At 33.5% G+C, this 23,728-nt stretch overlaps 1 protein-coding gene across 8 annotated transcripts in view; it reads left to right on the top strand.

The window, feature by feature from the left end:
• The first annotated feature begins 4,827 nt into the window (after positions 1 to 4,827).
• LOC133191957 (roundabout homolog 1-like) overlaps positions 4,828 to 23,728 on the top strand; it is a 54,241-nt gene continuing 35,340 nt past the window's right edge. For 3 of the 8 annotated variants that reach the window (XM_061327742.1, XM_061327743.1, XM_061327739.1), the window contains exons 1-3: positions 4,830 to 5,059; positions 7,760 to 7,963; positions 19,978 to 20,089. In XM_061327742.1, the coding sequence (XP_061183726.1) occupies positions 20,032 to 20,089 (58 nt within the window). In that variant the 5' untranslated portion in view covers positions 4,830 to 5,059; positions 7,760 to 7,963; positions 19,978 to 20,031. Of the gene's footprint in view, positions 5,060 to 7,151; positions 7,459 to 7,759; positions 7,964 to 19,977; positions 20,090 to 23,728 lie in introns of those variants that run through there. The other 5 variants (XM_061327740.1, XM_061327741.1, XM_061327736.1 and 2 more) reach the window with 3 other exon arrangements.

A 23,728-nucleotide genomic window follows, 5' to 3' on the forward strand; every position in this document is an offset into this window, starting at 1 on the left:
CCTGTTGGTTGGTAGATCAAGTGTTGTCTGCTCAATATCTTAAGAACCCATTGCTTGACAGATATCTATCAAGCTTTGTACACTGGTACCCCCTAAAAAATAGATGACCCCTTTTGATTTTGAGGTCACAAGGTCATAGTCAAGGGTCAAACTACTCTAGTCATAGGAAGAGGTTTTAAGGTCACAAGGTTGAAGGTCACACTAAACACAGGGATCAATATATTGACCACACAATATCTAGAGACCCCTTTGCTAGACAAACATCAACTTGTACATGGGGTTCCCATAGAGAGGTAGATGACTACTGTACATTTTTAGGGCACTAGGTAAAAGGTCAAGAGTCAAACTAGACATAAAAATAAATTGTCAGCTCAGTTTTGGGAGAACCCTTTGCTTGACAGACATCAAACTTGATACACTTGTTTTCTTTAATTAAGAAGGCTGGGTGGTTGTGGCCATTTTCAGACTATATTGATCTCCTTTAGAAGAAGAGCTCCAAATAAAGATATACAAAAATGATCAAATTTTAAAACTAAAATGTATGAAATTTTTGTTTGCCAAATGATAGTTGACAGCTTAAGATATCATATCTAAAAAATTAAGTTATATCTGATGGCTAATTTGTTGACCCCCCAGCCTCCTTAAGGGATAGATGACTAGATGGCACCATGATATTTTGACATCACAAGAACAAAGGTCAAGGGTTAAACTGAACATAGTAATTTGTTGACCACTCAATATCTTGAGAACTATTTCCTTGACAGACATCAAATTTAGTAGACACAAGGACATATGACAAAAAGGGTCAAACTGGATATACAAATACATTGACTGCTCACTATCTTGAGAACCCTTTTCTTGACAGACTTCAAACTTGGTACATTGATTTCCCCTAATGAGTAGTTGACCAATGTAGATTTGAGGTCATGAGGTCAAAGTCAAGGTCAAATGACTCTAGACGTAAGATGGCAGACATCAAACATGTACATTGGTTCCCCTTAAAAAGTAGAAGATGACCCCTATTTGATTTTTAGGTCACATGATTTAAGGGCAAAGGGCAAACTAGACATCAGAAGATATTGACCACTTTGTATCTTAATAACCTTTTGCTTGACAGACATCAAATTTGGTATGCTGGTTCCCGCTTGAGAGAAAATGACTGTTGGTGATTTTGAGGTCATGAGCTCAAAGGTCAAGTGTCAAACAACATGGACACTAGACATAGGAAGATTACAGTATAATAATTGTCAGATCAGTTTCTTGAGAACCACTTTTATTACAGACATCAATTTTGGTTTACTGGTACCCTATAAGAAGTATATTACCGCTAATGATAATAAGTTGTGATAGAGATAAACTTGGTATTATATTTGTAAGAAGATGACAAATTGTTTTCAATATCATTACAGACATTCTAAATTGAAAAGTTGTTCAATCCATTTTTTAAAATTGCCACAGAGGGGCAAATATGTTTCTCAAACTGTTCTGCTACCAGTATTCTGTTAAAAGATATTAGGACAGAATTTCCTTTAGTATCAAACTTTCATCTTCAAGCAAAGTACAAAAAAGTATTGACACTATATACTCCCCACAATTACAATATTACAATCTGGATAAGCATTCTCTATAGTCCTGTGCCAGCTGTTCTCAACATAATTCATTTGTATTGAAAACGGAATTGTTCCTTGATCTATATACATAGTACATAAATATTCACATTTGTATGTAGATTAATTGTTCACTTCTAAGGGATACACACACAGGGACTTGGTAACAGATTTTAGTTGAGCTTTTCCTGACCCTCTGAGAGGTGGGGGTGATTACAGACTGTACTGACATTTGCGACATACTTGCTTCCTTGCCAGACATCTGGTCGACTTATGTCATCTCCTCCCCGTCAAATTAGGAGGGAGAAGACACGATTTTTTTGTCTCAAGAGAATTCTGCTGAGCGAGATCAGCTAAGAGGTCCTGGTACTTACATTATGTAAACTTTGTTTTACAAGTTGAAGACGGCAGAAGTTTTTTTAAAAAAAAAAAAAAAAAAAAGATTGGAAGTAGTTGAGGCAAGCTGATGCTCTGTGTTCAAGCAAATATTTTAGTTCCTGCTTTTCATTATTAACTGTTAATTAGTTGGTGTATACTCTTTGTTTCCAAATATTTGCAACTTTGTTGCTTTTACTGCCATCTTGTTTTAGTGCTAGAAGAAGAAAATGTGGAAGTATTCTCCAGCACCTATAATTGTTCCATATGTGCAAACTTTGCTAAGATATATTCCTTTAAATATGCTTTTAATCGAAATAAAAAAAAAATAAATCTTGTCGTCTGTCATAGATGCTTTAATTCTTTTTCTTTCATCAAGAAATTTCAAACTTTCCTTAAAATTTTTTTTTTCGAATTTCGGTGAATAGGTGTGTGAATTTAGAAAGGTGTATTAGCTGTATATAATTAGGTCGTTCAATAAGAAACGGTCACTGCTAAAACAGTTTTATCCTTTTCAAAAACATCTTTGGGCAGTTGTTGACACATGGTGACAAAGTGTACTACAATATCCTTGGTAATCTTTTTTTCCCACAATGATTATGTATGCTTTAATAGTAAATGAAGAAAGTGTGAACTAGCTGGCAAAGGAAATTAGTAGAAGACCATTTTAAGAGGACTGTTTATTACAGACAATATATTCTTTTTCCATAAAGACTTTATTTCACAAATATGAATAATCTTACTCTATAAAAGATCAATCTATCATTCCTGGACATAGAAAGTAAGTATATGTCTGCAAAGAGAGTCAAAATCAGAATTTTTTGGCAAAAAAAACTGAAAATTATACCAGGCCCTCAAAGTAAAAGTAATTACATGAAGGAAATCATCAACATGATTTATATCAACTAATATCATAAGGACCTTTGGTCGATTGTTAATATTATTTGTACATGTTGGCGAGACATTGGATCAATAAATTGTCAATTGTATATCTAAAGGATGTACAACATAAAAAATTATCAGTGGCCCATTTTCTGCTTTCTTTTGGAGTTTCAAACATATTTATGCTATTGGGTTTGCTTTTTGATAAAGTGAAAATTATGTTTCAAACGTAAGTCTAAAGTATTAATTTGACTGGGTTACAAAAGTTCATACTGCATTCCAGCTCGGCATTTTTTTTACTTTTGCTGTCTTTCACATATTTCTGACCATTTATTTTGCAGATTTATTGGGGGGGGGGGGAATAAACATTCCTGTTGATTAATTCCTCAATGATAACTCCCAATTAGCTGTCTTTGAAGTCTTGTCTGATGGGGAGTCTTGTTACACCATGCTTATCTCTCTCTCCAAAACAGCTACATGTGGAGAGAGAGAGAAGGCTACTGAGATAATGGCAACAGACATATTTATACTGAGGGTGTTACAGATTTTGTTTTGATGACATGCCAGGCCATTATGTAAGTGTGAATGTTTAACAGTCATCTCTACATCACATCCTCTAAACTGTTGCTGCCACCCGCTGTTGCTTAGCACGGTGCCAAGAATCCAAGAGGTGAATCTTTTGTGTTGCTGAAAAAAATGGCAGCAAATTTGTCCTTACAAGTCATTATTAAGTTCATTATGAAAAGACTCATATAGACTTCAAAGGAATCGTCTAGCTCTGGTACTTGTATGATTTTAAGAATTTTTGTGATAAACAGTTGTTGGATACCAACATGCAACATGGTTCAGAGAAAAGATTTTGCAGATACTAGTAAAATGTTTGTTGAAAATATTTCCTGACAAGAAAATTGAAATTTATTTAAGAATTCCTCAGAAGCAATAAAATGATTATTTTTAACCAAAGATTAAAGGCATGGAGTGCTTTATGTTATGTAAGTGAGTGCCAAACGAAGCTGATTAGATTTTAATATTCATTGGCTTGTCTTGGTTATACATAAATCTTTCACTTTAACAAGAAATCTGTCAAATGTTTACATGCTGTTTTCTTGTCTAAGATTTTCATAACAAATATAAATTTGACTGTTCACACCCCTAAAAACATTACCTAGATCTCGTATAAACCATACACATAATTTTGTACTTATATTAAATAAGTAGAAACATTAAGAAATTTGACACTTGAATGGGTACCTGATTAAAACAGCCATTAATAGTATAATTTTTCATTCCTTGAATATGGCTTTAGGCTTGTACACGTTCATTTTTCTTTGCCAGATTTAGACCCTGAAGTTAAACTTTAAAAACATTATCTGTTTTTACTTCTTTAATAAATTTGAATGCCACATGTAGTCATTTTTCAAATGTGTCTGAGTGCATGTTCCTAGTTCTTTTCATGTTTATCTTGGGACAGGTTTAGATGTTCTATCAATTTAATTTTGCATCAATATGAATTTGTCTTGATTAGTGGGTGGCATTTATGTTTCCTGAAATTTCCATTTGGTAGTTAATATACTGACATTGATATCTTAAAATATTCCTTTTTGGCAATATGGTTGGTGCGTGCACTATATTATACTGTAATTAAATGCTTGTAAGGGTGTGTCCTATAAGAATTAAGATAATTAGAAAAATAAAGACTAGTGAAACAAGCATTAAAAATTATGTGTAGTGGCATAGAAACCACCTTCCATGTTAACACTATATACAACAATGCTAATTTTCCATATGTTAATAAATAATTTTGTGGAAGCTTTTTTGTGAAAACTAATAATTTGTGTAGACCTTGATCACCTGTAACCTATTGTGCTTCTTTCACAGTGAAGTCCATAAACAAAGCTTTAAAGTTCAAATGATAAATTTTTCCAAAAAAAATTAATGTTTCATTCATTGGAAAGCTCTTGTCCAAAATTGACTCTTTGAATGCCATTCATGCATCTTCCACCTGGTAGAGAGATAAAAAAGAAGAGCATTCTCTATTGGAGTTTTATTGTCTGACACATGCTGACAATAAGATTGGAAGATTTGCCGACATGGTCCATCTTTCTAGCCATAGGCTACTGGCCAATGACAGACCACAGAGAGAGATAGCCTCACATTAATTCATCATAATTACACTTATCATGTAATAATCACAGGTAAGCGCCACTTCAAAGTGAGACAAACAGCATTTTTTATTTGATGATGGAAATGAAATTAGTATTAGTTTTGGAAGGCTATCAGTTGGATTGATCTGAAGTTATGTCCCCTTTAAGATAAAATATCTACTGATGAAAAATGATTGGAGGGATTAAAATGTCTTAATTTTTTTGTCAAAATTTGATACTTGGGCTAGCATGATTCAGAGAGAGAATTTTTTGAAATTTTATTTGATGCAAGCAATGGTAAGTCTATTTTTGCTTCAATGCAGGAAGTGTTTGGGATTATTTTCATCTGTTTCTCAATAAATATGATATTAAGATTTTATGACAATTCTTTTTGTAATTTTCTTCCTTGTCGGTTCCCTGTCTAATTCAGTAGGAAATGAGCCAGACAATATCTTCCTTCTCATAGAAAGCTCATGCCTAATTAGGATATTTGAGAGCCTAATAAAAAATAGTTATATACCCAGGATAAAGCCATTCTGAATAATTTCTCACTCAGAGAAGCAGTTAATGATAAGATTATTCTTATTAGAAAATTACATAAGAATTAATCCTTGCTTAAATCTTCCTCCCTCCCATTAATACTAGTCAGATTTATAACACCATTATGTTGTAAGGCAAACGGAGAAGTGAGAAAACTCAACATAGATTAACAGGTGTGCTGGAATGTAGGTTTCATTTGGAAAGGGGAGATTACTCTTCTCTCTCAGTAGCCAGCAGACTTTTGGGTCTTCGTGTTAGGACAGTATCACATTTTATCATCATGACATATGTTTAATGCATCCCTGATTTTGTAAACTCTGTTAACAACTGGTAAATGAAAATTTATGGGTGTATTGATAAATGTAACCAAAAAAATCTCCTCATAATCCTGATCTTTCATTTTTTACTAAGTTTTTTGGTGAATAAATTACTGTGTGGCCTATTTTGTTTTCAAATACAGTTTTCAAATATTGAATGTTGCAGCTGCCATTATCACCCCGTCCACAATGGCAGTGGTGGTGTTCGTTGGTAGTAGATCCATTTCCTTTTGAAATATATGCTGTGACCACAAGGAATTTTCATGACATGTATGATCAAATAAGGGTTTTCTTTTAATTCATTAGTTTTGATGCAGGTACAAACATGTCAAAGCCATGATGAGCGTGAGTGTAATAATTAATCCAATTGTTGTATTGTTTCAGCAGATTAAACACATTGACATAAGGGTTGGTGTGAATTTAACCAAACTTGGTGTGGTAATCTTTCAGTGATTGGGTAGCCGGGATCAGAAACCCCAAATCTCTTTACAAGCTTGATTTATCAACAAACATGGAAGTCTCAGAATTGCAGTTAAGACCACGAGCAGTGGTTTTTGTGTTATTCTTGGCCTGTCCATATTTGTTTATTTTTAGTGATAAACCTGTTAGAGTTACACACCCCATATCTGATACTGTGTGATGAGTTGCTGACCTTGTCTCACGTAAGGTTATTTATTTTGATTGTAGTCATAAATATCATTGTCGTTAGTGCAGATATCAGTTTACTGTATTGTTACATCATTGTCAATATTTAGACTTCTCAGGACGAATTTTATTGTGTTTGGTAAGCTAAATATGTGTCCATCTGCCTTGGGGTACAATCTCTTGCTAACAAGATCAGCAAGGGGAAATATTTTTTTTCAACTGTACCTCAATTCATTTTCTCCATCAAGAGCTATTTTCTATGATAAAATTGCAAATACTTTCTATATCTTAATTCAAATAATTAATGCAAAAATACATTAAATCTTACATATTTATTGATTTATTTTTTTTTTTTTTACTTTATTACTTTTTAATATTTTATTAAAATTATAAATTCAGAAATTAAACACTGAACAACACTTATACAAACTTCAGAATTGCTTAATAATAAAACACTTGAAGGAAACTTAATTATTAAATATACATAATATTATTCTCAATATGTGTTCCTATGTTGTAATGCTGAAGTCTGATTGGCTGATGAACTGTCAGTTAACAGCGTTGAGCGTGTGTCTCTCTCATACAAAGCCCACCCCTTTACTATCACATTGCCTTTTGTCATTCATAGATCTGCTTGGTAATGTGTTAGCATGTGCCCGATTGTACACTGTATATTGTAATTTAGGAAATACATAGGGATTGCCAATGCTGGCGTGTAGACGAGAGTGAAAAACATAGCAAAAAACTTTTTGGTAGACATTGATTCTCTGACCACTATATGATATGAACATGTGCTGCAAGGGATTATTTCTATGGAATTGACCAGGTGGAAAAAAAATTCTTTTATGACATATTTTGATTGGAAATATTACAAAGAGCAGTTGATTAGAGACAACATCAGGAGGTTCAGACAGAGTTTAAACTAGTGGTAAAAAAAAAAATCAAAATGTGAGTGATTTTAACAGCATGATTTTCCAAGCATGTGTATTTATAGGGGATTCAGATGTTACTAAAGAATTTACTTCGTATGTGCAATCAGGTTGAAAAGTGTACAATTGTAAAGCTGTCAGATTTTTTTTTTCTTGTGGCTTTTGATTTTTTACCTCAATTTTTGCACCAATTTTTATAGAAAACTGCAAGATTTTGATTTCTGATAGGCAAGTTTACTTACTAATGGCAACCTTTATCCTTCCATGTATCTTACCTTATCTGCCAGTTTTGCTGAAAATTTATTTCTTTTTTATTCCAGATCCCGACCAGAGATTTTGGACCTGACACACTTAGCCAATCCCTGACACTTTCTGCTTCTAGGGATAAAAAAAAAAGAAAAATTTGAAAAGCTTAACAGATTTTGTGTGCATGCATAAGAGTTCCAGTAAAAAGATAGTGTAAATTTTCACATGGGATATTATTGAATAATTTGGATATACTACACCTTTGATTTTGTGTGCAGGTAAGTTGGCATAAGGTTATTATAATCTGGTAGGTGTATAGGTAATTTGAACCAGGACATATTTCTAGCATGGATGAAAGATATTCTTGTTTTGTCCTAGTTTGGAACAAAATACATTTACATGCAATACTGTGATTAAAACATGAGATGAGGTGTTGACACGAGAGGGGAAAAATAGCATAATTTGACAGACTTAGTCAATGAATGTATTCTTCTGGAACAAAACTAAGGAAAGATCTTTAACTTAACCTTAAACTATACCTATATTCACATAAATGTGGACCACCGTGTAAGCAAATTTTGTACTCTTAAAATCTTACAAAACAATCGGGAAAAAAAATTAGGGTATCAGCTATTAAAGTATGGTAGAGGGAAAAAGAAGATTTTTAAAAGACTAATTAGGGGCTTCTGGGTGTAAAAGCATTAATCTTTGCTCTCATGTTTACACGGCCAGTTGACCACATATGCTGAGAGTGTGGAGTATTTTTGCTTCCATGCAATGGAGTCTTGCAACTTTGTTACCCCCTCCTGGGCGCCATTACAGATCTGTGGAACAAATGTTTTCTTTTCTCAGTTTACAGTCTCTTTCCTGGTCAGTGTATGTATTATTCATGTTTTGAACTGTGAAAGATAAGATATTTCTACTGTGCTTTATGTTAGTATGTGATTCAGATGTGAAGAATTATTTGCATACATTTTTGTTGGGGAGATTTTTCATGTTGGTTAGGATTATGGTTGTGTTTGTATGTTTGCCATCTGTTGTGGATAGTTCAATTAGCTCTTAAAACCAGGGACTACATTATATTTCATTAAAAAGCTCTTTATTATGAAGTATGAAAACTTCAATTAACATACAAATTCATATTATGCAACTTTACACCTTGTTCTTACTGCCAATGCACATTCTGGAAAAAACCTGCAGAAACTTTACTCTGAAAGTAGAACTTTGATGTAAATGTTTTGGAATTTTAGCATTCCATCAAGATTGACATGTTCTTGGTTGCTTAAGTTTTGCTTGGCAATGTGGTCAGTTATTTGAATAAAGTTTATGTGAATGAATTGTCAGCAGTAGATTGAGGTTATCAGCCAATGTGGGGATGTATTTGAATTTATCTGTGCCTCCATGCAGTGCATTGGGGTTTCCTGACAAATCTAGGCCCCATTGGAAAGAATTGCAAAGATTAACTACATGTTGTCAAGCCACGCACTTGATACAAATTGCGATAAAATTTGCACCACTTTTTCATATTCATACCTATCTGAATTGTACCAGTCAAACTTTGTTGTAGATCATTATCTCAAGCCAATTTTCATTTCAGTAAAGACCTGCTGTTGAAATGTGTATCACTTAATAATCTCATATTCAAATGTACCTCCTTTATATATTAACCACAAGATTTTTTTCCTGACATGTTTCTCTTAAGGTAGCCCTTTTTCCATTATGTCTTACACACATGGACAAAGTATTTTGTGCTGTTTAAAAGAGACTGAAAAAGTTTTCATGATAGTTGCCTAATTAAAATAAATTGGCCCAGGAGTCTTTTAACTTGTGTCTTTCTCTTTTTTCCGCCAAGGATGAAAAGTTCTTTAAATAGGAAAGTGCGTAAGTAGCATGTCTATATTTTTAATTTTTAATCCTCGCAAAGCATCCTTTTGTCAAGGCAATGATAATAAAGAGCTCGTATACCATAGATTACATAAACATGAAAGGCTAATGTTTTAATTATTTATACAGAGAAGCTCTAATGCTCCCATTGCAGTAAATCACAGATTTTCTTGACTTTGGAAATACACTGACTGCCTCTCTTGTGGAGAAAATCAATTTTGAATGCAAAAACACCCTTCAAGTGATTTTAAGTGATAAAACAAGTTGTTCAAGGAATTTTCATATTATCATTGCATACCAGTACAACAGAATCAATAGATTTCGATATATTTAGTTGATAAAATATAGCATAATGCCCTGATAAGAATTCATCAATGAAAGTCATGTTAATGAAAATTATTCAGATATGCTTCCGTACATAAACTATAATTTAAAAAAAATCTGTTTAATCAAGTGATAAAATTGGAAAGACTGGATTTTTTATTAAAAAAAAAAAAATCAAAGATTAAACAAGAAGAATCATAAAGATACTGAAATAATCCACAATGTTGTTTCTGCATGAAAGATATATAAGAATCCTTGTTGTAGCAAATAAAATACATGTAGGACATAACCGATTTATTCACAAAGTAAAATCTGCATGAGAATAGACCCCCAGTCTTTGAACTTGCTACTGTAAAAAAGCCCACAAAAATCAATACCAACATCAAGTATCCTTCTGTGAGTATAACTGGCGATTCTTTTTTCCATTGATAACGCTGGCACACTTTCTATTTTTACCGTCTTAATTTTCTCAATAACCGATATCCATAAGCCGATGGACAAATTGACATAGGAAATATAAGAATGGAGAAATGTTTGGTCAGATGGCCTTCAGAGGCCAGGATTATGGAGGACAAAGCTCGGCTTGTTTGAATGGCTCTGTATTTATGACCAAAATGTCGAGTGCATTCACCAGTGCAAGATTCCATTTGCTTTGGGATATGGACAGAACTTCTACTAATATTTTTCAAGAATATTATTATTTGGGAAAAGCTAATCTATTGGAATTACTAGCCCTTGAAGGTAACAAATATTAAAACTTTTTCTTCAGTTTATATAGAGGTCAGTGGATTGTAAATCAAGGGTTTTATCACTGAAAATGTTATGAGGTCTGAATTGATTGTCCATGCTGCCAAGGATTTATTCTTTTATCGTTACAATGGCTCATTGCAGCCATCTGACCAGACACATTTGCTTCTGACACTCCAGAGGCTGTGATATATGTGTAATGCCAAACCCAGAAGCTCCTGTTCAATACAGGTAAAGCAGGCCAAAAAACAAATGGTCATGGACATAAATATTGCCTCCCAGACTACTTAATTTTTTGTTACGTGAGGAAGCATGACATGTTTTTTTTTTTTTTATTTAAAGAAAGGGATGATTTTGATATGACAGTCATTTCTTGCTTTTTGGCAGGTTAACATGGTTGACCTTGTGAAGCCTTGGAACATGCAGACACGTACTATATGTATTTTAAAGATAATATTTCTGATGAATAGGGAAAGTAAGGATAAAAAAAATATTATTAATGTAGAAAGAGGGAAAAACATAAGCACAAAACAACTGATATAATATGATTTTAAGTATGTTAATGAATTCTTCACTATACCATATGAAAATAGATAATATGGGACTACAGCCCACACAAAGGACATATAAATGTAAATTATAATAGACTTTAGAAATGTTGTATTATCTTAATTGTTCAACACAAGAGAAAATCAAATATAAATGCAAAAATTATGAGATTAAGTTAAGAATGTAGAGAAGAAGTTGTTTCAACCCTCTTCTCAAAGAAATGATTTTGTTAATTGAATACAGACCAGTAATTACAAAATGACAGTAAATTTTCATAAAGCAGGCAGGCGGAGGAACAAAAAAACAAATTCACTAGGGTCTCGTCTTCCTAAATAGTGTATTTTTGGGGACATTTGCATGAATTATTAATGCTTGATTGAATGTGATTCACACCAAATTTGCCTAGTTAAAGTAATGGCAGAGAAAGACAATTGAAAATGCCTCCAGTTTATTTAATTTTACTCAGAGATATTACATTTTATTGAATCTTTGAAGGCATTAATATTGGTTTGTTCATTAATTCCATGAGAGTTCAACTGTTCTTTGTCTGGACAACGTTTAACATGCGAAACAGTGGCCAATGGGAAAATACTGCCCCTTAATTTTCAAAAAAAAAAAAAAAAAAGGTGATGCATAATAGTGAAACATGGAAAAGGTATAAACATATCTGCTTGCAAAAGTTATGACCCCTATTGTATTCATTTTTTCACTTGTGTTAATCCCCAAAAATAAGCACTTTTACAAGGTGTCAAGAATTTGTATGAATTTTTCAAAGAGAAGAGCAGGTTTTCTATTTATTTGCTTGATGCATGGTTTTTCCCATCCATGACTTTGTGGTAGACCAGTGTATAACCTATTGATTGCACATTGAGGACATGTGATATGGCTACCGTAACACTCTGTGCATTGAAGCTAGAGCAGTGAACATGGAATCAAGTTGTTTGGCAGACCTGATCTCGGAGCGAGATCAGTGAGGGGTGATGAGATGTACAAGAGAGTCTGATGGAGGCAGCATTGTTGAGTTGCAATTAGACCATTTCACACACTGGGTTTTAGGGAAAAGTTGAGAAAGTGCGGGGAATGGTGTGATAAGAGAGGAGATCAGTTTTTTTTTCCTCCTTTTTTTTTAAGCTGAAGTATAAAGTTCATCTCTGATCCATTTTGTAGTACATTGCAGAAAGTTTTCACTGCTTTTATCAACTTTCATGCATCATGGTAAATTTTTTTTTCAAATAAAATATTTATGCTAAGTGCTATTTTGTGATGGAATTTTGGTATGTTTTACATTTCTTGGAGCACAGACCAAGCCTATCCTAACTTTTTTTAATCAGGTAGTGGTTAAAGGACCTCTACACAAACATCAAACAGTTTAGAATTACTTACATTAACAATCTTGTGGAGTGACAACATTCTATGATTGAACAAAGAATTTGAAGTTTATTTTGTATTGTGCTGTGTTTCTTTGAAATAACAATGAACTTGTTTACTTTGTTCATGGCATCCAGTTGTTAAGTCATCAAGAAAAGTAACAGTCTGAGTTAAATTACCACCCTCAAAAGTCCTTGGTTTATTCAAACGGTAGAAGATTTAAAAATCTGTGGCATATTCTATTTTCATAAGGTGTGGAAAATGCAAAAAAAAGTTTTTCAAGGTTTTTATTGTTCTGAATGAGTTGTAATGGAGAAAAAAGTAAGTGATAAACATTTTTAGGAAATTGCACTGGGCAGTTGGTGAATGTGTTTTTGTTTTTTTTTTTTTTAAATGCCACAACAATTTAATGGAACAAATTCTTAATAGTCATGATAGTCGTGGAGGTAACATATACTGGATGCCTGTCCTAGAGTTCTTTGCAGACAAATAATTTGGTTTGAGGACAGAATTCTGGGAAGATAGAATGGACATTATGGATATATGAATTGGCAGTGCACATCTAGCTTTTAAATCTTTTAATTTACATAATCCCTATATATATAGATTCCCTACTTCTTTTTCTCTGGTAGATTTACCATGAGTGGCCATTAGACATCCAGTGAAGATCTTTCTATTGGTCCCTATATTTCCATTACACAAGTGCCTTTTAGTATCATAAATCTTTTCATATCATATTAAATAGATTAATTCAGACACACAGAAAATATTTGAAAGATAAAGATTTTCCATTTCATTGGGTTAAATACATGTCAATTCCAATATTTAGAACTCCTGCTGGCATTTTTAATTTAGAGTGTATGACACTTGAAGTGTTAGGCTGTATGGATTTTAAGACAGCTAGCACTGATTGGAATTTATTCTGTTAAAAGAACAGAGAATTGCAGGCTAAATTTCAGGTTTAAGTCTCCATGTTTCAAAGGTTGTGGCAAAACCACGACCATGATCTATCACCAACACAAGAAGTCTTAATCTTTTTAATTTTTTAAGCAAATATACATGTGCTTTTCTCCCTAAAAGCTCCCCTGGGTGTTGTGATCATTTAATTTTCCATAAAAGAATTCTTTTTTTTAAATAAAGCACATGCCTGTTATAAATATTCCAGTTGATAACAATAAAGTGCCTAAGAGAAAAGTAGGAGCCTTATTCAGCTTTTGGTATCTTTTGACTGACATCACAGCTGTCTATTTCATGTTCCCCCATTAAGGAAAGTGTGAAAGAAGGCGGTTTTAATTGAATTTATTCAAGATGTAATAAAAAATTTGCCAGAGAAGGTGGTTCAAAAGTTAATGTCCTATTCAGGGGCCCTATTCCCTGTTGATTAGCTTTGTAAAGGGTGAGATATATTTTCTTTCGCTGTCCCTTCTTGGATTAAAAAAAAAAGCATTCTTATTGATGGATTCTTTATACTTGAAACTCGGATCCGCCTGGTATTCTCTCAAGTGGATGTAAATATATACCTTCACACAAAGGTTGTAACTGCCTGCTTTCATTGAATTTTTTTTGATAATACATGTTAATTACTTACATATAAAAGTTTACAATAATGATTCAACTGATAAATGATAAAGGATGGCAGGTGAAAGGCAGGTTGTAGGTGTAAAAATTGGCATCCCTAAATCATAATCCTATTCTGCAACCCCCTCCCTTCCTGTGGAGGGTTTTAGGTGAAAGGAGCATCAAAGCATCACAGAAGCTGCCATATACTGGTCAGTGAATTTGCTAAGTAGATACCCAAATTAGATAAGTATGGTTGACCTTGTCTATAGGTAATATACTGCCATTCTTATCTCAGGTGCCCCACTGAGATTAAACATACCCCGAGACTGTGCACAATCCAAATTACATGCTTGTATGATAAACTATGCTAATGCTGATGTTCGAACCTTGTGATATACAAGTACTATTGATTCTTCTTTATAGTGCTAATTAATCAAAGATTTCTTTTGGCTTTCAATCAGCCGTTCATTGATTCATTTTCTTGCAACAAGTCAGGTTTTTTTTATTTTTGAGGTTGTAAGTGAGAATATATAAATCTTGTCTCTCTTCTTGTAACAGAAGGTTTGTGTTTTTTGTTGTGAGGAGTGGAGATTTTTGGGGGCTCAGTGCTAGAAAAGCAACAGTTGGCTCAGGAAACATGGCAGCCATGTGTGTAAACAGAATTCCCTCCCAGCCTCCATTACCAGGAGTTATGATTGTCTGTTGTACCAAAGAACGTGCATGTAACTGCCGTCTAATTACAGAGTATCCAGAAAGGTGTTTTTTACACTCTAAATTAGTGTTTGTACCAAGTTTTTAGCACATGCATTTGTTTTTTTTATTTTTTATGCTGGTGTGCAGGAAGAAAGTTTTGAGAGTGGGCGAGTTGTAATCTAAACCTTTGAAGTTGAGAAATGTGCTACTTTCAGCATGTATAATTTATCTTAAGAAGGGGCTCACCTTTCCAGTTTCCAAAGAGGTGATGTTTTTTGTCGAAATGTGAGCTCAGCCAAGATTTTAGTTGACAGAAGCTCCCTAATGCATCTGATAGCAGGATCTCACTGTATGCCAGCAAAAGCATGGTTATCTCAACTGATGACATATTCTATACATTGTTGTGTGCTAGCTATTGTTAAGAAGGGGGATCCCACGGGAGCCAGAAGTATTGGACTTGTAGAAGGGTTAATCACAATCACATTTTGATGTGGAGGCACCACAGAAGAATTTACAGTATCTGGGTCAAGAGGAGAAATGATGGTGTAAAGTTAGTAGTATCTTCATGACTTACAGAATAATCTTTGATATAGCCATTACTGACAGGCTAATTGTCTATTAGGTAAGTGCATTTTCGAGAGATTTGAACTGCGAGGCAGGGGATATGTGGTCATTCACTGCGATCTTTTATGGATTTGTGTATACAAATGTCAGTCTTGGAATAATTTGACTCCCCATCGTAAACATCTCTAGTGGAGTTGCAACACATAAAACCAGTGTCAAGATAAATTTTATGTTACAGTAAAAGGGACATCATGGCCTCATGTAATGTAGGTATTGCAGGGTATAAAAATTTATGTGTTGCCTTGTTGACATTTTTTTGTTTTTTTTAAGGGTATGGTGTTTGCAAAGGGTGATTGAACTGAATTGAAGATTAAGAGTCATTGCCCAAACATTTTAATGTGGTTGTCTTTGAAATTTGAGAGTCCATGTCTCTAAAGAGGGATATAATCGGGCATTTATGCACAACGCTCCCACTTAAATTATGAAAAATGAAATACGGGTACTATAGGCTTTTGTCACTGAGGAGTGATTTCAGTGGGAATTGATAGAACTTAAGATAAAAAAGATTTTCTTTTCCTGATTGGCACCCATTTAGTTATGGACACAACATTTACATTGGGGTACCCAACCATAGAGATCATACATACCATTTGAACTGCTGTTTTTTTGTTAAGGTTTTAGTTAGAATTGTGTTCTGTAATCATTCTGTAGATCTCAAATCTGATAAGATCCAACAAAACTATGACACAAATAGGTGTCTACACACACAAATCTGTAATTGACAAATCAATTTGCATGTTTTGTGCAGTGTTTGAATACTGCAAATATGCCTAGATCTGCATGTTTTTCCTGATAAAGTTGTAGAAGCTTTCTGGTACATTATTTTTCTGTTGTTTCCTGGATCTGTAATGTTCTGTCCTTGCCTGTCAGGCTGATTAGTTATGATTTATACAGCAATTCAGTCTTCAAAATGGGATAACAACAGAAGTCTTGAGACAGCTGCCAGATACAAAAGATGGTTCCATTTCAGCTTTGTTCCCAGCATATCATGTTTGACACTCCAGCTAACTGGCTTTGTCTGGAGGAGAAAAACTGTTTATGACAATATTCCACAGTCCAGTGAACTCTTTGTCCTCTCATATCTATAACACAATAGAAATTTGGGCTGTTTAGTATATAATTTGAGGTCTGAGTTCATTTTTTGAAATCATCTGTGATTTGTTAACCCCCCTGAAATTGTGTTACTCCATTTTTTTCAAGCAGTTAACACACTTACAATGAAGTTTTCATGTTCAGAATATACTGACGTGAGGCTAGTATCTCTCTATAATTTCAGATTTAGATAGTTTTATACACCCTTAAACTGTGACACTTATATCTAAAATGAAGTATTAGTCCTAATTTGTGAGTAATTTGCCAAGGTCTTTTAGGTTAAACTTCCACACCCCATTGTTGTATAATTCATAATTGAGAAGGAGAAAAAGTGTTGTGTAAATTTTATTTTTGAGCATGTTGAGTCTACTGGTATCTAACATGGAGAAAAAAAGGAAATCTTAAATGTTTCTGTCTTTTCTTCATGTATACCTGCAAGCAGTGAAAAAAAAAATATTATTCTGGTGTACAAGATGTAATTTTGCCTGAAACAGCAATAGGATTAAATGAAGTCATTTTTCACTCCAAATACCCCTGGCTAAGATAGGCTGCAATTATCTTAGAAGCATTAAGACCGCTAATCACTGAAGTCTCTCTGTCAGACACGCACATGATAAATAAAATCACTTCCTCTGAAATGAAAATGTCATTTAATTGGAAGAAAACCATTTTCTTGCTGGAATAATCCCTTAATTTGTTGTACAACAGGGGCCAGTAAGTTTTATATACATATATGTAGGAAGTTTGAAGTATATTTGTCAAGGGACATCCCGGGCATGAAGGTAATATGTCATGGAAGGCAAAATGGAAATGTAAGTGATTTGAATTTATTCTAGTAAATAAGTTCACGGGGCTGCAATTCAAACAATTCACAATTTGTAAATGCAGTGCATGAAAATGTATTTTAAAAAGAAGAGGTTTTAGTATAAGTAAGGGTGATTGGAATGGTTGTCGATCTGGATGGACATTGCTGTCATAGTGTGGATAGATGCAATGAAGGCTCATTGATTTATTTTGTGCAGTGATGGATGAAGGCTAATTAAGCCAAGAGAATAAGCTCTTAATTATAGAAGTACTAGCTGGTACTATGTGTATACAAAGGTATTTAGTCTTGTATTTAGAACCAAAAATGTGTATTGGCATCTTTTGTAAAGATCTGTACAGGATCACTTGTTTATTCTGATGTTTGGGCAACATTGCCATTTTTCTGCAGTTCTATTGATTGGCATATGGCTCAGTAATGTAAATCTAAATATTAGCAGTGGATCTTCTGAGAAACCAATGAATTTTGACACTTGCAGAAAGAATTTGTCAAGCAGAATAAATATTGGGTAAATCATTGTTGCAGAGTATCTTTAATCTAAGAGTTATCAACCGGGAGCAAAAAAAATATTGAATTCTGTATCTTCAGAGCATAGACTTTGGCAGGTAGAGGCGCTACCAGTCAAGTTAAATTATTTCTCACAAGACCCCACATAATAGGTCTCTACGATAATGTTGTATTCTGCCTTCCGTCAAATTTTGACCCCCAGATAAGGATTTTTTTTACTCTCCATTGGTAATTATTATGCCTGACAAGATTAATGTGGTCATTTACATTGTGAAAATACATGAAGGCTCCAAAAAAGGTGTTGAAGTAGATGTCAGATCCCAGTGTTGCATGTAATGTGCTGAATAGTAATTTCCCAAGGCACTTAATCATTGTAGTTGCACAATACGTTTTTCTACTCTACACTTACTTCTTTGTCTTCATCACCAGAAAAATCTCTAATGATTCTGCTGAAGACGTAGTGTGCTGCTCCACCCAGATTAATGTAGAGCGTGACTTTTGTGGAAGTGTGTTTTTTATTTCTTTGGGGAATGGAATGATGTTATATTTATAAAATAAGATTCATGTTATGCAAATGCTGATCTATCATTTGGTTAGATTCACAAGTTGTTTGTTTTTTTTTTTAAATACATGGAATTTACAGACTGCATTAGGTCACTTATAATGTGAAGAAATTCTAGTTCAGTTTTTAGTTGTGCGCACATAAATGCCTGGGAAAAACTTGGGGTGGATCTCATACTAAAACTTGAGGAACTGTGGAACAGGATTTGAAAGATTGTTCAAGGCACCTGTGCAGAATGCATTAAGTTTCATTGAATATTTATCCTGCACCTGTTTAATATGACAGAGAAATTTCTGGGAATTGTGGGCACCCATAATGAGCAGACATTGATGCCTATCAGAATTTGACTGGAACTGTTTTTGGGTGGAAGAATGATATTGCAACAGCAGTAAAATGAGGAACAATAAATCTTTCTGCTTGGAAAATATTTTTCCAGTTGATAGCAGAAGCACTTTTCTGAGATGTTCATCTTGAAAACAACTCTACGACCACCCAAAACACAGGGTTTCACATCCTTTGCAGGAATAGATCCAGCATCAACTTGTCTTTGAAGTAAATGTGAAATTTCAGTTTCCATGGCACCTATATTGTAATAAAAGATGGTGTCTTGCAAGATAAACATGATGTTCGTTTACATCATCTACATTGAGATTTTTCAGTAATGTACATACTGTAATTCATTTTTACCAGGATGATTAGCAAAAGTGTCATAGAGTGCATGTCGTAGATATTTCTGAAAATTTTCTATTTATATTCGGGAAGTGGTATATATATTGCGGCGTCATCTCGGTGTGTATATTACCTTTTGCCAACTCGGTGGTAAATGACTCTTAAACAGATCATGTAGTTAGAATGTTTTTCACAAATATTCATACCTTTATGACAGGTATAAACATATTTTAATTGAATTTCATCACACTTTTGAACTTGCAGACAAAAATCATAGATGGTCCTTTATGATAAAGCCTTTTGCTATATACTTTGGTATATAATAAACTCTAGCATTTTTTTTGCTTGAAGTTTTCCAGTTCATTTGGTTCATTTAACTGAAAGGTATGGTGCCTCCATCTGATAAAAAGACCACTTTTCTCGATTGCATAAATACTTTTAAAAAATTTACATGAGGTGTATAATGTTGTCGCTTTCAGTTTATGGTCTGACTAAATGAATTCTGGATGAATAGATCATAGAAATTTTGTGATTTTATGCTGTAAGTTGAGATTTTACAGAACATTAAAAATCTATTAGGGGTATGGGAACAATTAAGATTACATTCATATTCAAGACCATCCATATCATTGCTGTATTGATTAATAATTCAGGGGTATAAATATTGTATATCTCTAGGTATTATGATTCTGTTTCAGGTTGGAATGATAGGAAAAATGCACTCAATTTTGAATATTAATTGTGGATGCTAAATTCCTTTAACAATAGATCTATTGACATAAAGCAATATCCTCTCCTGTGCGATAATGCTTTCTTCATCCTAATTTGCATATCTGTCGTTTAAAGGTAATTTGTAAATAACTGTCATTTTTTCGTGTTTTATTCCCTAGATCATGTAGAAAGTTGAAGTGAGGACGGCATGACAGAAGCTGACTAACTTGACGATGGCGAGCTGCACGACTTTACTGATCGTCTTCATCACCGTCCAGACCATTTGTCAAGGTGAGTTATTCCCCTTTATCACTGAGTGTACTCTTTTGATCTGCACTGAGTTATGCAATTAATAGCAACTTCACACTCTTGTCTGAAGAAATATTAAGTGCGTTTTAGCTGTTACGAGTTTGAAAATTGGCTGGACTGAAATGCCAATCAGCTTTGTTCATCTGTTCATCGAGGATTTCAAAGAGCTCTTCAAAAAATGGCTTTGAATGTCAATTTCCTTTGTAACTGTGATGAAATTTTTTCTAATCCCGCATTTCCATGTTGAAGGGATATGAAGTATTCATTGATCATGATTATGTTTTTTATAAAAATGATGAATATGTTCATTGTAAAAGGACTAGAATTGCAGTGGGTACCATCGACTTGAGCTGACAGTTTATATTGATGAGGGACAAGATTTCAGACCTCTCTCATTTCCTTTAATACAATGATGACAAAGACGACTCATTACAAATTGTAACTGATATTGTGCTATTATCAGAAACATAAGCCCTAAATCCATTGTTTGAGAAATTTTTAGTGGTGTGGCAGGTTAAAATGACAACATATTGGTGTTTTGTTTACATTTTCAGCTTTTTTGATCAGGATTTTTAAAAAAAAATTAGGTGCAAATCAGTGAAATGGGTGTATTACACTGTATATTTTTGAGCCATGAGTTCACTAGTTTCAAACAATTCAGGTTATAAGAACAGATTTCTTGATAGATTCATGTCACTTAATTATTGTTAGATAGTTAAATGAAAAAACTGTGTTATTTTAAAGTTCAAAGCGATTTCAAGTATCCTTCACGGAAGTTGGGATGGATATCTGATAACGTTTGAATTAAACGTTTGTTGGTGGAGTTTGTTTTTTTTCTTCTTCTACCTTCCACAGTGGTTAAGTCACGTTTAGGGATCTTCATTGATATTTGTGGGGGGAAAATTGTATGTTTTTAAAGAGAGGATTGGAGCTATTAAAAATGAAAACTTAATCATAGAATAAAATGCTGATAGTGATTTTAATAACCTTTTATTTGACGAAAGAACTAAGGGATTGGTATAAATTCTTAGCTTATATAAATGACTGTCAAAAGTTAGGTTATACATTACATGGGATAATAAAGATTTTAAATGGGACTAAAGTGTTCAGCAATTTACATGTAAGATAGCAGGTTTATCATTACATGTTCATCTTGATCTGAGGAAATTAAGGGGTCTAAAGGGTCTGATAAGCAATTGTAGAAGAAAAGAGATATAGCTCAATTGTGCACGGAAAATCTGTTGAAAGAAGGGACCATGGGAAAAATCTGACTGGTTAGAAATTACAGATAGGCACTTAAGGTTATTAATTGCTGCTCTGAATTACTGATAGACCACTGCAGATATATTCTGCCATTGATAATTCAAAAACTCAAGTGTTCACAGAATTAACACCCACTCATCTTAAAAATTAATCAAAAATAAATTTTGATTACCTTAGATGACTTCTGTTTCAATTCAGTTCTTTCTTGAATAATTCAATGCTACTTCCTGTCTATCTTAGAAGATGATATGCTCTCTAAAATTACAAATAGATGAGATCTGTATTAATTAATAGCTAAACACAAAAAAATTGTAGGTTTAGAACCTTTTCAATACTCTAGTAGAAATGGTCTTGCTTGCTTCAAATATTGATGATTGTACTTCATTTTGAAATTGGGGATCAGCAGTGAATAACTTACAAAGTGTAAGAAATGCACGACATAGATTTAATTTCTGCTGATAGTGCATTAGGATCAGGAAGTGCGAAAACTTTCGCAAAAAAAATTCATCGATTTCTCCAAAAATGTTCTCCTTTTATCATATGTTGTCTAGAAAGGTCTCTGGTTTCCTTCGATTCTTTCAGAGGCCGTATTTCCTTAAATTCTTTGACTTGTACATGTTGAATCTCAAACTTTTCATTTTTTGAGCTGACAGTATGTGATAAGTTTTTTTTCTAACAGGGGAAGTAAAAGAATATTTTTGCAGGGAAAAACCATGCTGTATTAATTTGTTGATACACATTAACCTTTTTCTTTTTGACCCATATTGCTTTGTTCCAATTTAATTCTGATATCATGGCAGACCTAAAAACTTTCAAGAAGAAACTGTATGCTTGTCATAAAAACGTAAGTGATTTTTTTTTTTATTTTAAAGTCAGCAAAATATATATGTCAAGCACATGTGCCCTTTCTTGATAATATAACCCCCATTAAACAATGGCAGATCATTTCCCAAACCATCAAAAGACATTTGGAAGGTATTTAGGAACTTTATATCTTGGAGTTAAGAGCATGACCCAACCAATGTTTGCATTGACACATAACGTTGTAAGCTTTTTCACAGCCCCAAGAATTTCTTTCAAGTTGAAAATCGATTCCTTTGCAGGGGTTATCATACCCAGCAATTAGATGTCTCAAATCAGAAGCTAGGTTTTGGAAGTTAATTGACAATAAGTATACATAGAATGAACACCCATAAAATTTTCTGTCACATTACAAAAGACCCAAGTCAGGGACCCCCATATAGATGTATTGTTTATGGACTTGTGTTCCAAATGGCCTAAAATTTAATTTGTGTCGCACAATTGTTGAAATTTTTAAAACCTTTTTTTAGGATACATAAATAAAGACAAGTGAATTGAATCATTTTGGGTAGGATCACATTTCATAGTTTATTATGGGTGACTTGTTTAATGTCCATGCAGTTGTGAACAGGTGCAAGAGAATGATTTATAAAATTAAAAGTTACTTTCCTTGGAATTTATAACAACTTTGATGTGAAATTTTATTGTTCCCTTGACAGAAAAGCTTGTACTCTATAATATTTCCCATGTCTTTACATTAAAAAAAATATATATATGCATAGCCAACTGTTTCTGGTGTGGTCTCGGATCTATTGCAATGGGATATGCCAATTAAAAACCATAATTTTCTCAAAATGACATTTTCAACTATTCATGTTTAATAATTTAGTAGGTGCAGTTCTATAGAGCACACGGTGACACTGAAAACTATAATAGCTATTCTAGCCATTTGAAAAGTGATTGATAATTTTTTTTTGTGCTTGCACAATAAATAATTTTCAATTATCTAGAGAGGCATTCTTTATGGATATGCTGTAATCAGGAGATAGGAAGAAAAGGTCATGAGAAACCCAAGCTTTTACCTGTGCATCTGAAAGAAACTCGTCAAACCAATTTTTTTAATCGTCTTTTCTTGTGTGATTTCTTTCTTCATGCATTTTTTTTTGCAGAGAGCATTTTAGCTGTATGGGGTGTTAGTTGCAGCTATCAATTACAGGAAAATATTTGGGTAGATTAATCTGGGGTTATTTTTTTATATATATTTCCCCATAAACTTAATCTTTCTGTCAACATTACGGAATACAAAGAGTAAAGTGATAGCATTAGATTTGTTTTTTTGTTCAGCAAAAGCGATAATCTCACACTTAGGATGACCTAAGTTAGATGCCATATAATAACCCGTAATACTGTATGAGATCTACTGAAAGTGGAGAATTAATTTTGCTGTAGCATATGTATTAAGTAGTATATGAATTATGTATTCTCTTTGGAGAAGTGAACAGATATAGACTATGCCTGTCCACTAATCTCTTAAAGAGAATAATGAATTATAGTGCA

Source organism: Saccostrea echinata, unplaced genomic scaffold (genome assembly GCF_033153115.1).
Source record: "Saccostrea echinata isolate AGI-Se365-2 ecotype Australia unplaced genomic scaffold, CSIRO_AGI_Sech_v1 ptg000025l, whole genome shotgun sequence".
Lineage (NCBI taxonomy): Eukaryota > Metazoa > Mollusca > Bivalvia > Ostreida > Ostreidae > Saccostrea > Saccostrea echinata.